Below are 20,533 nucleotides of genomic sequence, written 5' to 3'. Positions count from 1 at the left end.
TTGATCTGGAAACTATTTTTCCAAGTACAATAATTCAGAATTATCATTAAATCACTGCGGAACACAATGAAGCTCCAATATACTAATGTTAGTAATGAAAGTGGGCATAAGAGTAACACTGCTCTAACAAGTCAGCTGAAACACACACACACAATGTGGCAGAAAACAAAACCAGGCGAGCAACATAACATCTTGTACTATTCATAAAATATTTAACAGAAAGCATATAAATGAAAAAAAAAACCTTAATTGTAATAAAAACAATATACTACGCAAAGCATATAGATAAATATAAAAATAAAGTTACAACCATAATTAATTTTTTAAAACATTTTTGCATTTGCTCCCACAGAGCATCAAAAATAGACAAGTTGTGCAAGAACGGTTTGATCCAGCGCATGTGAAGTCACGGTGACCAGAACATGAGAAAGGAACTGAGAAGACAAAAATAGGAAGAGATGTGCACAAAGATATATTGAGGACCACAGGGGCCGTTATGGAGGATGCAGAGTATGAAAGGCATATGGGCCCTTCAGGACGCAAGAGTCGCAAGAGTGACCCAAATTACAAATGGAAATATTGTGAAATTGTTTTTTTTTTATACACAAACACACTTTAACCATTAATAGTGTAGTAGAATAAATTTAAAATCTAAATTATAGAAAGAGATAAGTGAACTCACTGTACCATTACATCAAAATACAGCGTACATGACGCAAAGAATATCGTGAAGAATGAAAAGGAGCACCTAAAAGCAGGTGCTCAAAAGTGGAAATGTAAAAAAAAAAAAAAAAGTAGGGATGAAGACCATGTTCTTTTGTTGCCCTCCTTGGTAGGGTTGCACCAGCCATTCGTAAGTTCTTTCTTAAATTGGAACATGAAGTCCAAACTAGAGGCTTAGTAACTACTAGCTTTGTAACCAACTCTCTACTTTATTCGGTTGGACCATTTATTCTTAAAGCAGAACATAGCTAGTGGGTCATAAGCTTTCTGTAAAGTATCGCATAATATGACATTTACCTTCAATGATCCAATAGCAGCCTTCAAATACGTGAGCAGAAGTTGTTGAAATGCCATGAATTTCAGTTTATCCTTCATTCTAACTTATTTTGCCTCACATATCTAATGGTAAAAATAAGTTTCCATTAAATACAATACTACTTAATCATGAATAGCATAAGTGTTTTTATATGTAAATAACATTCAGACTGTATTTGAAACGAAACTAATAAGGATCAATAAATAAATACTGATACAAAAAAAACATAAGAAATTACATTTATTGAGTATGACTGATTTTATTTGGCATGCACAACAAGGTGATGGCACTGATGCACACAGCGGCATGCTATTTAGGACGGGTTCGTGTTAAAGTTATTATTTCACACAATGTTCTCTCTCTTAAAATGTAAGCGAGTGTAAATGTCAGCATTATCATATATGTCTAAAGAACTGAAGTCTGTCAGGTAAAACAAGAACTTATTAATGCAGTTCAGTCAGTCTGCTATTTCATTTCAACCGTTATTCCTGATTGGAGGCTTCCGTAAATATTTAGTTTATACATAGATTTATGCTTCAATATTTAATAGTGCATAACAGCGTAAGTTGTAACCTGTAACTGCCCATTTACGTCAAAACTAGGCTACGTTGTAACTTACGCACAGCCGGTGCAACCGACCCCTTGGTCATTTAACCCAATGGTTAAAATAGAAGCCCTCTAGTGATAAGGTTTCCATTTGTGTGTTTGTTGCGGTGTTCAGTCACTTTGAAATTTTTGAAATTTACTTATTTCTACTTTATTCCGGAATGTAATGTCTTACTGAAAATAGGAAGGAAATTTGTTGAGTATAAAATTTTTGTAATGATTGGAATGTTTACTCTTGAATAAAAAGACAATGCATGATATTTTTGTGCGAGACTCTTATATGCTATTTGGATTATCAAGTAGCCTTTTGTTTTAAAAAGGCCAATTCACACCGCACTGATAGACAGCAATAGACACTTTGTTGTGTTTTGGCGGATCAGTGTGTTACCCCATTGGGGTCCATTGACGTCTGTCGGAGCTTGTTTTCGCCGATTGAACTTGCTGAATCAGCGTTAGAATGTCTGAGGAGTGACGTGCTGTAATCTGGTGACTGTCGCTACTAGCCTGTGTCTGCTGATGCAGTGTGAATTGGCCTTAAAGGGTAAGTTCACCCAGAAATGAAAATGATGTCATTTATTACTCACCCTCATGTCGTTCTACACCTGTAAGACCTTCGTTCATCTTCGGAAAACAAATTAAGATATTTTTCATAAAATTCGATGGCTCAGTGAGGGCTCTATTGCCAGCAAAACAAATAACGCTTCCAATGCCCAGAAAGCTACTAAAGACATATTTAAAATAGTCCATGAGACTACAGTGGTTCAATCTTAATATTATAAAGTCTTTTATAACGACTTTTCAACAATATCTAGTGATGGCCGATTTCAAAACACTGCTTTGAAGTTTTACAAATCTTTTGCTTCGAATCGGTGGTTCGGATCGCGTATCAAACTGCCAAAGTCACGTGAGCTATTGAAATTTCGAAATACTTATGACGTAACAAAGCTTCGTTTACTGAAATCATGTGACTTTGACATGAAGAACGACATGAGGGTAAGTAATAAATTACATAATTTTCATTTTTGTGTGAACTAACCCTTTAAGAGCACTGAATCTAATTTTTCTATATATATGAATTAATTTATTTTCTTATAAAAATCCTCAAGTCAGATAATCTGAAAGGAGAAGACCTGTAATTCTGTCTTCCATAGCGACCTTCAAACTGTTGAGGACTCTGAGTTTGACAGGACTTGGTAACCTTGTGAAACTGGAAAGTAAACTAAGGATAAGAAAGTTTAGCAGACGTGAAAGAAAGCGGAAGGAAAAGAAATGAAGTAAGAAACAAAACTACACTCCATGCAGAAATGACAAACTATGCCATGAAATTGTTCCGGCTGTGACAGTGAGAGCACACAGAGGCAAGGAAACAACAAGCATACTATCTGACAGAGAACAGCAGGGTAGTTGGAGTAACCAGACGAGAGTATTCAAAGCTTCCCACCTTGCTGGTTCAGCTGCAGTGTGCTCTTGCTCCACTGTGACAGACCCACAATAGCGACCATCTTGGCTCCGAGGCTGGAGCGACGTTTCTTGTTTCCGACCAGGCCTGTGGCATCGGGCCCCGTGCTGCTGGGGCTTTTCTCCAAGCTGTACATGGCCCCACTTATGCTGGAACTGCGAACCACGTTCCGGGCTGCCACTGCACTTATCCCCCCTGGGCTGGGTACATCCACTGAGCTGCTGAGCATCATGGTCCCACACAAGCCTCTAGGCACAGGGCTGGACTGAGGCTGGGAGGAAGACAGTGGGAGAAAAGTTAGGCAGAACAATTCGATTATGAAACAATGTGTTTTTAAAAATCTGGTTTGACATCAGTGACATCAAACGTCAAATCTTAAGATCAAAATTTACTCTGTCTATTTTCAGTGGCTGTGCAAAAACAAACTACAATTTCTTCTCTTCCCTGTCAGTATCCTACGCTGTTGACGTAGTAAACACAGTGCAATGCTTCCGGGTTCTACGTCAGAACGTAGAAAGATGAACGAAGGTTTTACGGGTGTGGAACTACATGAGAATAAGCAATTAATGACAGAATTTTCATTTTTGGGTGAACTAACACTTAAATAACACCCAATACCTAAACTTAACAACTTCCTTACTAACTATTGATAAGCAGTTTATTGAGGCAAAAGTCATAGTTAATAGTTAGTTAATAGAGAGAATTGGACCCTAATCTAAAGTGTAACCCAATTTAAGTTTTTAAACATCTACTAGTAAATGTTGAAATTAACATTAACTGACATTAATAAATGCTGTAGACATATTGTTCATTCTTAGTTCATGTTAACTAATATATAACTATAACTAATGAAACCTTATTGGAAAGTGTTACCAAATTATGTTCATTACCAACTACATAATTTTAAAACATAAAATATAATAAATGTGTTTAAATCAACACTAAGATTTGCATTTCATTTAAATTGGCACACATATTTTTCTCATATGGCTTGGCTCTGTGTATAAGGACATGAAATGCTCTGACTCATGTGTGGAATGATGCTGGCCTGATAAATGATTTAGAACAAGGACTGGGATGACATCTAAAAGTGCGAGGGGAGCTGACAAACAAAATCAGTCTACTCCAAGAGAAAAGGCCATTCCCACAATGCAATGCGACACAGGTTTGTGGCCTTAAGTTCAGTTGCTTGGCGAATTAAGCTGTGAATGACAAAAGTGCAGGCTATCCATGTGCGATCTTCTCTGTGAACAGCCTGCATGTTTGTTTTCTGCGCTCCCATTCTCTTTCTCTCGCTCCCCTTCCCCCTGTTCTCCACTCAGTGCTTTGATCTGCGCTTCCTCATATCAGCTGAAGTGTTTCTGGGTCTGTGGCAGTCGTCCCTCTTGGAAATGAATCAGCCTGCCTCCCTGAGTGATAATAATCATAATTTAGAGCTGGATCTGGACTAACACTCCTTTGAAATGAAAATGAAATGAAAAGAAAGCAGGGTAAGTCTTTATCATAGTAATCAGATTGATTTTGATGCGTGTACATGGAGTCTGTATGGCTGGGAGAGATGAGCGAAGAACAATGGGCTGAAATGTGGCAGCACAGCTGATCAAAGAGACCTGTGGCCCTCAGCTGCTTTGTCCATCATCGTGACCTGAGCTCTAAACTGTGGGCGCTGATAAGTACAGACAGATTAAGAGGGTACCTTTTATCAAACGTCTCACTGCACAGACTGTAGCAAGACATCACCCATGCCGACCCGTGCCTTTCAGACAAAGCGTGACTCTTTTGGGGGTCAACTAGAGGTGATTGAAGTGGGTCCCGTTTATTTACAGTGTCCTGACAGGGCTTAATAGAGCGGGAACTTGTGGGTCGCTGTACTCTCTCAATCACAATTTTTTTTTCACAGACACAATGCCAATGCTGAGGCCAGACCCAATGCCTAATATGGCCCAGTTCCATGTGTTGCCAACAAAGAAAAGGCAGAAAAATAGCCCTTAAACCCCTTAAACCAGGAACAATAATGTCAGAGGTGTAAAGTGTGAAATCACAAAACAAAACTAGATCGCAAAAAGCTATACTGATCCATTAGAATCTCTACTAGAAGTGTATTTTGGGTAAAGCAACCATCTAACTGCAATTACAGGTGCTGGTCATATAATTAGAATATCATCAAAAAGTTCATTTTTTTATTATAAATTATTTTTAAAAATGAAACTTTCATATATTCTAGATTCCCTATATGTAAAGTAAAACATTTCAAAAGTTTTTTTTTTAAATTTTGATGATTAGAGCGTACAGCTCATGAAAGTCCAAAATCCAGTATTTCAAAATATTAGAATATTTCCTAAGATCAATCAAAAAATGGATTTGCAAAACAGAAAAGTTCAAGTTCTTTAAAGTATGTTCTTTTGTGCACTCAATACTTGATCGGCAGGACATATTACAGCAAATGACTTGCTCCTAGCACAAATTACTGCATCAGTGAAGTGTGGCATGGAAGTGATCAGCCTGTGGCACTGCTGAGGCACTATTGAGCCTTCAGATCATCTGTATATTGTTGGATCGACTGTTTCTCATCTTTCTCTTGAAAATATCCCATAGATTCAGGTCAGGCATATTGGCTGGCCAATAAAGCACAGTAATATCATGCTCAGCAAACCACTTGGAAGTGGTTTTTGCACTGTGGGCAGGTGCTAAAGTCCTGCTGGAAAAGGAAATCAGCATCTCCATAAAGCTTGTCAGCAGATGGAAGCATAAAGTGCTCCAAAATCTCCTGGAAGATGGCTGCATTGACTTTGCACTTGATAAAACACAATGGACCAACACCAGCAGACGTCACGGCCCCCCCCCAAATCATTATTGACTTCAGAAACTTCACACTAGACTTCAAGCAGCTTGGATTCTGTGCCTCTCCAGTCTTCCTTCATACTCTGGGACCATGATTTCAACATGAAATGCAAAATTTACTTTTATCTGAAAAGAGGACTTTCGACCACTGTTCACTGTCCAGTTCTTTTTCTCCTTAGCACAGGTAAGATGCTTCTGACGTTGTCTCTGGTTCAGAAGTGGCTTGGTAGTCCTTTTCCTGAAGATGTCTGAGTGTGGTGACTCTTGATGCGCTGACTCCGGCTTCATTCTACTCATTGTGAAGTTCTCCCAAGTGTTTGAATTGGCTTTACTTGACAGTATTCTCAAGCTTGCGGTCATCCCTGTTGCTTGTGCACCTTTGCCTACCCAATTTCTTCCTTCCAGTCAACTTTGCATTTAATATGCTTTGATATACACTCTGTAAACAGCCACCCCATTCAGTAATGACCTTCTGTGACTTACTCTCTTTGTGGAGGGTGTCAATGATTGTCTCCTGGACCATTGCCAAGTCAGCAGTCTTCCGCATTAGTGTGGTTTCAAAGAACAAAAGATACCCGGAATTTATACTGTAGGGATGGTCATTTAATGAAACTCAAATGTAAATATTCTAATATTTTGAGATACTGGATTTTGGACTTTCATGAGCTGTACGCTCTAATCAACAAATTTAAAAAAAAAAAACTTTTGAAATGTTTTACTTTACATGTAGGGAATCTAGAATATATGAAAGTTTCATTTTTTAAAATAATTTACAATAAAAAAATGAACTTTTTCACGATATTCTAATTATATGACCAGCACCTGTAGATGCTATTTACGCTAAGTGAAAATAGCTGTAGATTCTATTTACACTAAGTGAAAATAGCAATATATTCTATTTACACTAAATGACAATAGCAGCATTTTCTTAGCAACATGCTATTTACACTAGGTGTAAATAGCATATTGAATACACCTTCGAGCTTGGCAAAAGGTGGATTCAAACCTGCGTCAATCGCATTAAAAGCCTTTACTCGCTACTGCTGCGCCACTGAAGACCAACCAGAAATTGGTGGGCGGAGCTAATGTAAATAGCATTTGCCAACAAGGGACGCTATTTGCACTTAGTGTAAATAGACACTCTGTTTAAGATAACGTACCACCAACACTACATCTAAACCTACCTGATAGTGTTATCAAAAGCAAATGTGACATAAAAAGCATTCGTAATCATGCCATTTTAGCTTGTTTTTGATCTCTCATCTTTGAGCTCTTTTATCAAGTCATGTTTAACAGGATTTGTACCCAAGGCTTCCGCATCCTAATTACAATTCCATACCAGCTGAGCTACCGAGCAAGAAAAGCAAAACATATGGAGCTGGTTAAGTGATGCAAAGTCCAAAATGCATTTGTTTACAAATCATGCACTTTCGTAAAAAAGTGTTTTGAGATCATAACATAATATTCTGCAAGGAGACGTGACAAGAAGTCTTTATTAATCCATAATCTGAGCCTGTAATCATAACTGTGTATGAAAACAATTAAAAGTGCTTGCTGTTTTGCTGTCTCTAGTGTTCATTTCTGTTGGAAACTGCACTGATATGTACGTATTGGTACGTATTTTGCATTTTGCAAAAATGTTCCCACAGGTAGGCTACGTTTTTCCATGAGATCAGGTCAGCTTGGAATTTAGTTGTTATATAGTTAACTTAACAGCCATAAAGTTGCTGAATTAAGACTTTAAAAACAGGTTTCCAAAACTAGTAGTAAGACTTGTAAACATAGACCATGATGCACCATGTGTATATATGTTTTGTAGCAGCCTAATCAATCAATTCAACTAACTCCCTCACTGAATTGCTCAGTGATTTTTTGGCCAATTGTGAAGTACAGACCTACATTAATCTGACATAAACCATCTTGGAAATGTATTAATGGAAATGGAAATGTTTTAACAATTTTGTAGACTTCAGCAGTCCTTCAGAAGATTCAGAAGTAGATCAACGGTGAAGCAAACACAAAGATGACCCTCTCCAGGCACGTTCAATCATTCTCTCCACAGCAGAGGAGCCCAATTCTCAGAAAAGTGAAGAGGTCGTCATTAGTCACCGGAGAAAACGGGCCGGCCCATCCATCACTGGCCCGTTAACCCACTTCTCTATACAGGAATTTCTTAATTTGGACCTGTGCTCAACACATTATCTCCTTATGGTTCTTTTTATGGGTTGAAGAGATAAGATGAATTATATGACCTCTTTGGGGTGACGTTGACAAAAATCTCAGCCATCTGGGCTCTTTTTGATTTTAAAACCAAGACACTTCTGTCCTCACTGGAGAAACAAATATCATGATTTTTTAAGATGTTTTAGTTAAAGCACTGTTTGGCCATTGAGTCCTTACCAATGGCTTTTCACTGAGCCGTCAGGGTGAGCGTGGAACACATTAGAAACCAATTAATCAAATTACAGTTAATAGAGTTGAAATCATAATTGCTTTTGGCCTTGTCAATTTCTGGGCAATGGATACATGTAATTACTGTTATTAATCAGTCCACTGGATGAGGGAAAAAAATATTTTTTTATTGAAAACAAAGGATACATTTTAAGGTTTGACAGCACAAGGAAGGGTCTTTGGAGCTGTCACCACAACATTTCACGATTACCGCACATTAGAGCTGGCTGATATGATGGTATCATATCACGAGATGGTAGATATATCAATCTGTAGATTCTGCTATACCATTTATACAACAAATATATTGATTATAAGTGGGTAGAAATGTTTTAAATTATTTACACATGAGAGCAACAAAGAAAAATGGAGGAGTGTTAAAATATAGAGGCTGCGTCCGAAACCTTAGGCAGATGACTTGTTGCTTCAATGCCCAATCAGGCAATGACTTTGCAGGTAGTGTTTGCGCACAAAGGTACCTTATGAAACTACAAAATACAAAAAAATGGAAAACGGTGGTCAAAAATGCACATTTACACACAAACTTACTACCACAACTTTTAGACGCTATATATTTATTTTTAGCTCAACTGTCATGGAATCGGACACACAGGATTGTGGGATATCATTGACAGTGAAGGATACATCTGTGCTGCTTTCAAAAATCAATCAGATGAAGTGTATCTGAGTAGACAGGATATTGCATGAGCATTGGATTCAGATGTGCCTTGTTGCCTTCCTTTCTGCAGATGCAGCATTTTCTAGATTTTCGGATGCAGTGAGTCGCAAATAAGTTGAGTTTACATTTGTGGTTGCTAAGCAACACTGCAACTTGCCGTATTCATACAGAATACAATTGTGCAATTGAACATTTGTGCAACTACAAATGTTAATATTTGCTATTTTACAATGGCTTCCACTGATACTCAATCTGAATATATGTCAGGGTTATGTTTAGTTTCACTGTGTTTTGGTTTCGTTTTCCATGCTCTCGTTTTGCCTGTGTTCCCAGTCATTGTTAGTTTCCATAGTTACGCTCGTTACTCATTTATGTGGTTTGCCAGTTTCCTATGTTTTCCCTTATTTATCCAGAGTGTTAAGAATCTTAAAGACTATTTTTCCAGAGTGTTAAGAATCTTGAAGACTATGCGTGCTGCAGACCACGAGTTACAGAAGACCGAAACAAAATAAAAAAAGGACATACCAACAGTCCACCTGCTCTGCCTGAAGCAGGAGCAACAAACCCTCGAGGACGACACAAGAGACTTTATAGACCTGCCGAGCTTTACACATATGAGTTAACCAAGGTTACATCACCAGCCCCACTCTGGACCCAAAGCCCAGCCAGCTGCCTCCCATGCCCCTCACAGACGAAATGCCAGGATCCACCGCAGACACAGAGCCGAGTCTGCCGCAATGCCAGAGCCACTGTCGCAATGCCAGAGCCACTGTCGCAATGCCATTGCCCCGTAGCCCAAGCCCAACAAAGAGCCTGACCAGGTGCATGAGCCGGCAACATAGTCCGTCCCAGTGGGTGTGCTTGTGGAGAATGAGGGCATGGAGGGAAGCCCCGTCCACACTCCCACCACTGAGGGTGAGCTACATATGGCCTCTGTATTATTTGATGAGGAAATAAAAGAGGGAATTCCACAAAGTCTCCTGTCACCACTGGTCCCGCAAGCTCCAAGTCTCCTGTATCTCACCTTGGCAAATGGATCCCCTTGCTCAACATCCAGCTCCATCGGGTTCCAATTGGCTCCACCTTCCATCCGACTACACCGTCGTCCTCAGTCCCACTGGCTGCACATCAGTCCTCCTGCACCCTGGCTCCACCTCGGCCGCTTGTCACTGCAGCTTCGTCTTGGCCTCCAGGACCTACGGTTTCACCCAGTCTCTGTGTCTCCTTGGCTCTCTCTGGGTCTCCAACTCTCCTGGCTCCACCACTGGTGGTCGGACATCTGACTACACCCCGGCTCCTCCCACTATTGGATCCGCCATGAGCCTTCGTCCTGGCTGTGCTTGGGGTCTTCAGATCTCCTGTCTGCCGACAGAGCACCCACCCACCCTCCTCTGTTGGACTGTTAATAGTAGTTATGGCACAAGGAGTGGGCCTTCCCAGAGGGGGTGTAGCATCAGGGCTATGTTTGTTTAGTTTCATTGCGTTTTGGTTTCATTTTCCCTGTTCTTGTTTTGACTGTGTTCCCAGTCATTGTTAGTTTCCATAGTTACTCGTTAGTTCCACACCTGTTCTTAGTTCTGTTAATTACTCTGAGTGCATTATTTTCTCTGTTTAGTGTTTGGTCTCGTTTACGTTTATGTGGCTTGCTAGTTCCATATGTTTTCCCTTATTGCTCCAGAGTGTTAAGAATCTTGAATAAAGGTTATTTTGCTTTATACTCCATATCATTGTGCGTGCTGCAGACCATGCATTACCATTTAAAGCAGAACAATTAATTATGTTATTTTACATTATTTTAAAAGTATTATTTAATTTTGTTATTTTAGTCTTTGTTTTTGTCTAAAGTGTTATAAAATGTGAGATAGTTCATTTGTTCTGAACAATTACCTTTTGCTTTGCTTTTCCATCAAGTTATAAATAAAAAAGGGGAAAATAATAAAATATTAAAAAAAATGCTATTAATTCATCCGATTATCCATAAACAGTCTTTACCACATGGTTATTTACTATATTAACTATTGGGTTGGATTTCCTGACAAAACTAACTATGTTGTGAAATATAAAAGTGACAGTTACACTTTATTTTGATGGTCCTCTTTAGACATCCTGTTGACTAACATTGACCAACATGCACCTACATCAACTAACTCTCATTAGTGTATTAGCAGACTGTTAGCAGTAGGGTTAGGCTTAGTAGAATAAGTTGATGTGCTTGCAAAGCTACTTATAGTCAGTAGAATGTCTGTTGGGGGCCATCAAAATAAAGTATTGGCAGATATTAAGCAGACAGTCTAACACTCTACTAATACTCTAAAGAGAGTTAGTTGACACGTAGGTGCAGTGTTACTTATAGTCAACTAAATGTCTAAAGGGGACCATCAAAATAAAGTGTTACCAAAATCACAGCATGAAATAAGATTTTGGTAAACTGCCCAGCACTAACAGACATAAAGATTGTTCTACTGCCTCTTTTCCATTGCTGTATATTTTGGCGTAATGGACAGAATTTGTCATTTTGTGTTCCAAGTCACACTTAGCCAGTGATTTCAGGCTAGGTCGCTTCTATATCACACTTGAGGGTGAGAGAAGAGAGAGGCAGAGGATGTGTGAACACCAAATTCAAACACATAGTCCTCTACATGCTGTCTGTAGGGCTTCTATCATTGCACAAGCTATGCTGTGTCACGGCATGAGTAATGCTACAGTCACGCTCACTTACACACACACATACACAAAGCCTGGACTGCAGCAACCCTCAACACTCTCTCAATTAACACACCATTAGTTGTGTGTGTGAGAGAGAATCAAAGGAGTTAGGACTACAAATCTAGATGATACTGATTGCTTGCTAATTCTGTACCAACATTTGAACATATTGAATATGCTAACATGAAATATTACACATTCAATCAAGATGGAAGAGTTCACATCCAGCTTTAGATGAAATTAGCATTAATACAACTACATGTATGTGGAGTGATCATTTGGACCAATGGGATTTCATTGTGCCACCAGTGCAACATGACAGAAGTAAGCGACCAACAAAATCTTGGTCGTCCCTTGTGTTAGTTGTGGTTGCTTAGGTAAAACACTCAGATCAAAATGAAAGAGAGAGCTTTAATCACTTCACGCCTGGTTAGGACACGGTGTTTTGGAAGAGAGGTAGAGAGCAGGAAACAGATAAAAGAGAGGCTGTGAACGTACATTAAATCCACAAGGTCCAGAGATGCAAAGAACAAAAACAGAAAGATTTTCAGGACATTTTGTGAAAATGAAAACCCAATCCCGTCTGTAGCAGCACATGTGCAAATGAGCACACTGAATGGTCCTTCCATGTTTCTTTTCTTGTCCTGTCATCCTACGTTTCTGCTCTCCTCCCTCACTGCTTCCTTTCTTAGCCCTCTTCCAAATCTCTCATTTATTTTTTTTCCACTGTGGTGCTGACACAGTTATTGAACAGAATGGGTAGGAGTTGCATATAAACTGTGTTTTGGCAGCTTTATTTTCTCGGTCTATTATTTTAACCTAACTATTTGTCCTTAATTAACCTATACTTTTTGTAACTTGCATTTCTTTTTATTTCATGTCTGATGTGAGGTATTAAATTCATATAAATCGATAGTTAAAAATGTACCTGTTGCACTCACATCTAGGATAATTTGGAGCGTCTCACGCATGACACGACATTCTAAAAATGCGGCGCTCAAGTTAAAATAAGTTGAACTTTTTAAAAAAACGGATCTGTAGACCTTGCGCTTTTTTTCATTACATTGACCTGTGTCTGCATCCTGTGTGAACCAGCCCGGATTTGAGAAATACAGTGTACTCGGTTATTTCGTGAGAATCTTAGTAAAAGCGATCTTGCGTCTTGTGTTCTCATACTACGTCATCATCAACCTTCGAAGTTCAATTCCAGTACTCAAGAACGCAAGTGAAGAGGACACATGTAGCTGGATGTGTTCTTGATATCGAGGATGCATCGAATGCAGACTTGAGAGAATCGAACCGTTAAAAATCCAAAAAGACGCTGCGGGCACACAACGTACGGAAGCCTGTAAGCTTTAAAGTCCCCATTAATTTTATCCCTTAAAACTCATCTTTGATCACCAAAATTACATATTTAAATGTTTTTTTTTCTGTGAAAAAATGCCTTAATGCCTTAAAATAGCTTGAATGTATACCCTTGCCTCATTTAATATACATGGATCTATGAATATAATAATTAGCCCCGCCTCCACTCACTCGCACAAGCTCAGACAAGATCCCCTGGTCAACTTACTGCAGTAAACGTTGCACAATGGTATCGCTTTTTACAAGGTCGGACACATAACGGTATTTAATATGATTAGCGTTTGGCTGGGATACCTGGGATAACCTTCTTTTGAGACTTGCGCGGTCAGTTATTGATATGCTAAAGCCTGCCGTCATGTTGACGTGATTGGTTACAAGGTAGTTTGTGATGTCAGAAACACCAGTGATTTCAAACCGTGGGTTTGAGACTGTCTTTGGTTTACTGCAGTTTTAAAGAGAAAATACTCAGCAATGGTTATGACTTATGAATTTGCACATGGTTTGTCTTAAAGCATGTTAAAAACACTAGATAGACATATGAACAACATTAACAGGGGGACTTTAAACCTCCCTTTCTCGCTCGCAAATACGTGACGGCTTGTGAAAGTAAACATTTGTTCTTTCGTTTTGCCTTAATTTAATAAAGTGATAAAGGCCTGGAGAAATCCTGCAGTATTTTAATTGGCTTATTAAAAAGAATCTTAACATAGACATAAAGCATAAGTAACATTAAACATTGTTTTCACAAGTACACGTGGTAAAACGATATAAAATACTATGAAAATAATGCCTATAATAATATGAAATAAATGTTTTAATAGGTTATGACATTTGTTTGTGATGCTATATTTATTGTGCACTGGCTGCTACTTATAATATGATGGGGTGGTCAGTTGAGCAACAAGATCGCAGCACATCTTAATTATTACAAAGATGCGTTCTGTGTCCTTGCGTCCTTGCCAGGCTACCTTGAAAGTTCAGTCTTTCAAGGTAGCCTGGCAAGACCGGTCTCCACGAGAATGCAAGCCTGTTTTTTGAGTTCTTGAAATTGAGAAACAGCCCTTGTTTTTATTGCCATCTTGTTTTTTCTATAGCTACCCTTGATAATCTCCATGACAACAAATCACCTTCACCTGTTCCTCATTAGCCCATTGTCATCTAGTGTATTTAAACCCTCAGTTACCTTCTGTTAATTGTTTTGTGTTACCGTTTCATGCTGGTGTTTGTCTCTGATGATTCCTGAAGTTTATTAAATGTTCATCATTCTTCTGTGTCAAGCCCCTCTGTTTGGATTATCACATCAAGTCAGGGTGTGACAATTACAATGTTATGATAGCTTGATTATAAAGTATATTTGGAACTATAGACTGTATAGCTCTGGCTTTGTAAGACTATAGTTTGAATTAATCCATTTTCTTTTTATGACATTGACATTACAGTACAGAATGGCTCTTTCGGCATTATCCTGAATATTGTATAAGCATTTATTTCATGTGTCACTGAATCGAAGAAAGGCTCTCGGGAGCACACGTAAACATCACATCAATTTGATTTTCCTGGCAAGAGTCCATCACATAAAATTCAATTCAACAATTAAAAATGAATTGTTTCATTACAAGCTGTTCACACATTGGCAATAAAAAAACAATTAATACATGAAAATGAATTACTACATTTAGTAATGGTAAATAAAAACCATAATTTATTCACTTTCCTCCCTCATCCTTTTCTTCATCTCATTTTCTCTTTTTGCCTGTTTACGCAGTGAGTGATGAAGTAAATTCTCTCTGTGAGCGTGAACTCTTCAGTTTGGGTAGAGGGTCGGGGAACATGTAAGCGCACAGCTGATTTACACTGATTTACACTTGTCTATCTCTCACACACTCACTTTCACACTCTCTTCTCGCTCTCCATGTTTTAAATAAGACTTTGTACGTCACTGATTATTAAATCCCTCTAAATTCACCCCGAAAATGCATGAGTGAGGAAACGATAGGGGGGTAGAGAGGGATGCGGACAAAAAAAAAAAAAGTGTGGCAGTGCTTAGCATAACGGTTGCAGTCGACCGCAGAGTAGATGCATATTTAATGTGCCCTTTGGTTGTGAGTTTAATCCTAGCATTATGATACTGCAATTATTAGGGAAATATGGGGGCATGTTTATCTTTTACAGTAAGGAAACAAAGACATGATTTGTATTCAGTGGGCACCAAAGCCTTCTACACTCATCATACAGCATCACTGAAGAACCTTCATCATCCATGAAACCTTTTTATTGAAGAAAACGTTCTTTATAGTTGAAAAAGTTTCTTCAGACTATTAAAATGTTCTTCACACTAAGAAAAAAAGAATTGCTCTTTTAAGAACTGTTCACTGAAAGGTTCTTTTGCGAACACAAAATGGTTCTTCTATATGGCATTGCTGTGAAAACCATTTTTGGTTCCCCCAAAGAACCTTTCAGTGAACATTTCTTAAAAGAACCACTGTGAATGTGAATCACATTTTTTATAATCAAGAAACTTTTTTACTTTAAAGAACTATTTGTGAAATCAAAAGGTTCCATTGATGTTAACAGTTCTTCATGGAACCATCAATGCCATTAACGAACCTTTACTTTTAATAGTGTATGTCATTTATAAAAGATGAATTGCCATTATATAATCTCCATTCAATTATCTCTACTAACAGTAACTAATAGTTTATGTCCAAACTGAAGATGCATTAGTCACAAGAACAACGCACTAATTAAATGTCTCAAAAACGTTTGCCAAACATGGACAAGTGCACTCACAGAGATGAGCAGAATTTGAACATCACGGCTCATTGACAAGAACAGAAAGACACTTAACAGGATGGTTGCTAAACACCACAGAAGTACAGCATCAAAAAGTACCACAGAATCTAATCAGCACCTCTTTGAACCAAGCTTCACAAAAACTATAAATCACAGATTTACTGCCATCAGGAGCCCGCTTGTATCCGAGCCCAGTGCACAAATAAGTATAACCTGGTATAAGAAGCACAAAATCTGGGCCCAGGAGCACAGAACAAAAAAGAATGGTTTAGTTTTCATTCAATTTCATCCCAGAGGTTCAGAAAAAGCCAAGGGTTCCTTCAACACTAAATGCTTTTTGCTAGCTGTTATACATGATGCATTATTTATTTGAGTTATTTTCACCTCCTGCGCATATCAAATCATACAAAACATGTGCTGGTACTTGAAAAATGGATTAGAACTACAAAAACATCTCTGACTTCACTAAAAATACCCATAAGAACCATAACGATTCCTAAATTCTTCACCCTCCTGGGTTTGTACATTAGAGCACCACGTAACCGCTAGTAAGCCCATTTACTGGGAAATGCCACGCATTTCTTGATAGAGCCATCCCATTAAACTCAACATCGCCTTTGACCTAACATCAGCATGTAGGCACCAAATAGTCTGGCAGCTGTGAACAGACCTGTAAATCGGATACTTTTACTGCCCTCCCATAGCTCTCTCTCTCTCAAATGGATGATGTACTTAAATCAGTGAAAGGTGTAATCGCCCTTTTCCTACCCTTACTGCCTTCAGACACTTTATGGATTTAACAGTATTGACTCAAACGTATCTCACAGGGATCACTGCTCCAATGATATACATACGGACACAGACAGCTTAAACAACAGCTTGAACTGATTCGCTGTCTATTGACTCTATCGGCGTAAATCAATCACATTTATCAGTTATAAGCTGTGGATGATTGGCCACTGAGGAACAGATTCCTGCTGTAAAATGTCAATGCTGGAATTCTGTTGATCTTTCATAGAAGGAAGCTAATATTTGTACTGATTCAATGTTGTAAATATTTATTTAGAGCATGCCACAATTCCAGTACCTCCATGTAAAACTCTCAAGGATCCTGTTGTCCATAAACATCTATATATAAACATTAAATTGTCTATTTATTAAATAAATTAATGTATTTTACTGGCAGAATGAAGAATAAAAGGTTAGTGCAATGTTTTCAATGCACCATTTAACACAAATTGTTCCTTATTAACCGATATTGGACATATATTATCATATTTTGAATGTAGGATGCAATTTTTCTTCTATAAAGTATTATTTTAAAGCATGCAGTGGAGGCAAATACACCCATAATATCTCATAAAACTTAAATAGGAGATCTAATTCAAACTAAACAGATATGTGCTAAATAATAACTAAAAATAAAAAAGACATGCAGCAAAGGCATAATGTAAATAATAGACCGTAAAGGCAGGAGTAAAATAAATGCAGCAAGAGAGGTTTTGCAATATTCATGCAATGCACAGGAATATCTCTGCTTCTCAAATTCAAAACAAGTTCATTTAAACAAAACATAAACGATTCATGCATAATAGCTGACAATGATGCACTCGTTGCTTTTTAAATGCAGCTTTACCCTAATACTAATAATTCAATGCATCATGTCATCTGCGCTCGCGAATGGATCAAAACACTTACCGGCAAACAGCGAGCAGAAAGAGGCACGGGATCGTTTCAGTCAGTCAGATAATGGTGTGTTTCTGTCGTGTCGTTGCAGATAATGTCATTGTTTGGGTTTGTTTTATGTTCGCGTGCCAGTGTCTGGACGGTTCTTGCATCCACAGAAGAGCGCGACAGAGCAACTGACGAGTGAGCGGCGCGCTGCTGATCCAGCCTCCTCACAGCGAGCGCGTCTCCATGGTTACACACCTGATCCACTGGTCCCTATTGGGGCAGGTGTGTAACCATGGAAACGCGCTAGCGGCGATGAGCCTGGATAAAACTCTAGTCCCCTGGCGCGAGTTACGCAGTATAATCAGAAGCGGTTATTGGGATTCTTAATGAACTTACTTCTCATCAACATCAGCTCATACATCCTGACCAGACACACACAGTTCCAGTACTCGTTTACCATCTTATTTACTCTGGGTTTTATATATTTATTTATTTCGCCAATGGGGAAAAAAAAGAAAGATACTAACGGTTTGGCCTGGCTCACAGTCTTATGTGGCCCGGTCCCAAATAGCACACTCATATACTTGCGGTTTGTCTTTTAAGTCCACCAGACCGTAGGCCGGGGCTGCATCTGAAATCGCATACTTTCCTACTATATAGTACAGGCGAAAAACAGTATGTGACCAAAGAAGTATGTACGAGTTCACAAGACTCATAAAAGAGTAGGCAACAAGTACCCGAATTACCCACTTTTTCCGGCAAGATTCTTAAGTGTACATACGATAGACACTTTACTATCCCATGAGGCCACGGGAAAGGATTTGTGAATGGCAGTGAAGCAATGCAACTGACGCTGGTAGGTCACATGATAATGACAACATGGCAAATGTAGTGTGTCAAGATTACATTCAGGACCCATTTACACTAGTGTGTTTTCGTTTTAAAACGACGTTTTAAAATGAAAACGATCCTCGTCTGGACTGGCGTTTCAGAAACAATCTCCGTCTACACTACACAGCCGACAATGCTAAAAATGCTAAATGCTAATGCTAAAAATGACAAGCAAAGATTGAAGTTCAGTCTCAATGTCATTGTTTACACGGTCGTCAAAGATACGCAGAGCTAATGTGGGCAGCCATGTCATCATTTTCAAAAGTCTCTGTTTTGGTCCCTTTATACTGAAATGCAACCCCGGTGTTTTCAAAATAAAACGGGGTCTGCAGCGTTTTCGAAAGTCTCCGTATCTGAGGTTTGAAAACGCCGACGTAGTGTAAATGACAGGCGTAACTGTAGCAAAACTTATGAGTTTTAAAACGAAAAAGCACTAGTGCAAACAGGGCCTAAAACGGGCTCTGCAGCGTTTTCGAAATTAAGTCTCCATTTTTGAGGTTTGAAAATGCTGGCATAGTGTAAATGACAGGTATAACCGTAGCAAAACGTATGAGTTTTAAAACGAAAACGCACTAGTGTAAACAGGGCCTCATACTACACACATTCATACTATATAGAACATACTTTTTTTAGCAGTCGTGAAGTGATTACTTATTAAAAATAAGTAGTAATTACTTATTAAAAATAAGTACCTACTCAAGAGAGTATGCGATTTTGGACGCAGGTTGTCCCATTTGTCATTTGTTTAGGTTTCCGTTTTAGGTTTAGGTGCGAAGTGCACTTTTGCTGATCCTGTAGTGAAGCAACAGTCAAAGCGGCATTACGTCACGAAAGTGTGGACTCAGAGGAAGGTTCCATTTATCCATCTATTAAAATGGTCACATGACATTTCATTTATTACAGATTTTTTTTTAAATTTGTAATAAAGTTACATTTTTTAATAAAGTTGTAATTTCTAATATTTTGCTGTATCCCACATTTTCATTACTTGAAATACAATAAACATTAACTGAAATAAATATAAAACCTACATATGTAAAAAAAAAAAAAAAAAAAAACAAACAAACAAAAAAACTTAAACTTAAATTTGTTTTATTTTAGCTAGTTGCCAAGGCAACATTTCTAATTTTCGTTTAGTTTAAGTTGAAGTACTAAAATAACTCAAAAAACAAACTAAAACTTAATTAAAACTAGACATAAAAAAAAAAAGTAATAAAAATTACAAATATACACAACAAAATTACCAAAAATTTGAACTAAAAGACAGAAAATATGTGTAAAAATAATAGTAAATTAGATTAAATAACTAAGATAATTCAAGATCAACCATTCAACCCTGTTTCCCAAGTTGTTGTACTAATTTACACTAAATCATTTTATTACTTATTATTTATTGGAATGTAATTTGAATGTTAATTTATGTGTTTAAGATCATGAGAGAAACATTCTTATATTTACATTGAGTTCAAATCCTTATCTGGAGTGCTCTCTCTGTGCACAATGCAGTGTGGGTTATGTCATGATGCTACTACACAATTGGATTAAGAGGTTTATAGATTATGAAGATCCAAATGGGCTGACAAGGCAGTGATAGTCACCTGGAAAGTGAGTACTATTGGATTAATGGTGGCCCAGACACTAACCTGCCAGAGTGAATTAAAGCAACAGCCTCTCTGCAGAGGTTCAGCCATGTTTGTCTTTGCTCCTGGACATGAGTAATCATTGCTGATGCTGGTGTTATCTCTGTGGAGAGGGCTATGAGTGGGGAACAATTCCTAATGTTGATCCTGCCAGGCTGAGGTCACGTATATTGACCTCACACACCCACTTATTAACCACTACTCTGGCTTTTATACAGTTTTTTATTCTGTATTATCTTTGTGAATGCCGGGAAAAACAATAAATCCAAATATCAGAAAGATAGATATGGCATAAGAATGCTCTTTGTAAGCAAGCTTCTTCCCAGCACAACTGTTATCCAGGAATACATGTTGCAAAATCCAAGACAAACGGGGAAACTTTGTGACCC

General features: G+C 38.2%; 1 protein-coding gene across 1 annotated transcript in view; it reads right to left on the bottom strand.

The window, feature by feature from the left end:
• Positions 1 to 17,900, bottom strand: part of rims3 (regulating synaptic membrane exocytosis 3) — an 80,168-nt gene extending 62,268 nt beyond the window's left edge. Inside the window, exons 1-2 of the mRNA XM_051873455.1 lie at positions 17,638 to 17,900; positions 3,087 to 3,375 (exon numbers count right to left, since the gene is read on the bottom strand). Coding sequence (XP_051729415.1) covers positions 3,087 to 3,336 — 250 coding nt within the window. The 5' untranslated portion in view covers positions 3,337 to 3,375; positions 17,638 to 17,900. The remainder of the gene's footprint in view (positions 1 to 3,086; positions 3,376 to 17,637) is intronic.
• Positions 17,901 to 20,533: the final 2,633 nt, after the last annotated feature.

Source organism: Ctenopharyngodon idella, chromosome 19 (assembly GCF_019924925.1).
Source record: "Ctenopharyngodon idella isolate HZGC_01 chromosome 19, HZGC01, whole genome shotgun sequence".
In the NCBI taxonomy this organism is placed as follows: Eukaryota; Metazoa; Chordata; class Actinopteri; order Cypriniformes; family Xenocyprididae; genus Ctenopharyngodon; species Ctenopharyngodon idella.
Note: the sequence above shows the minus strand (reverse complement) of the source record. Positions and strands in the feature narration are given on the sequence as shown.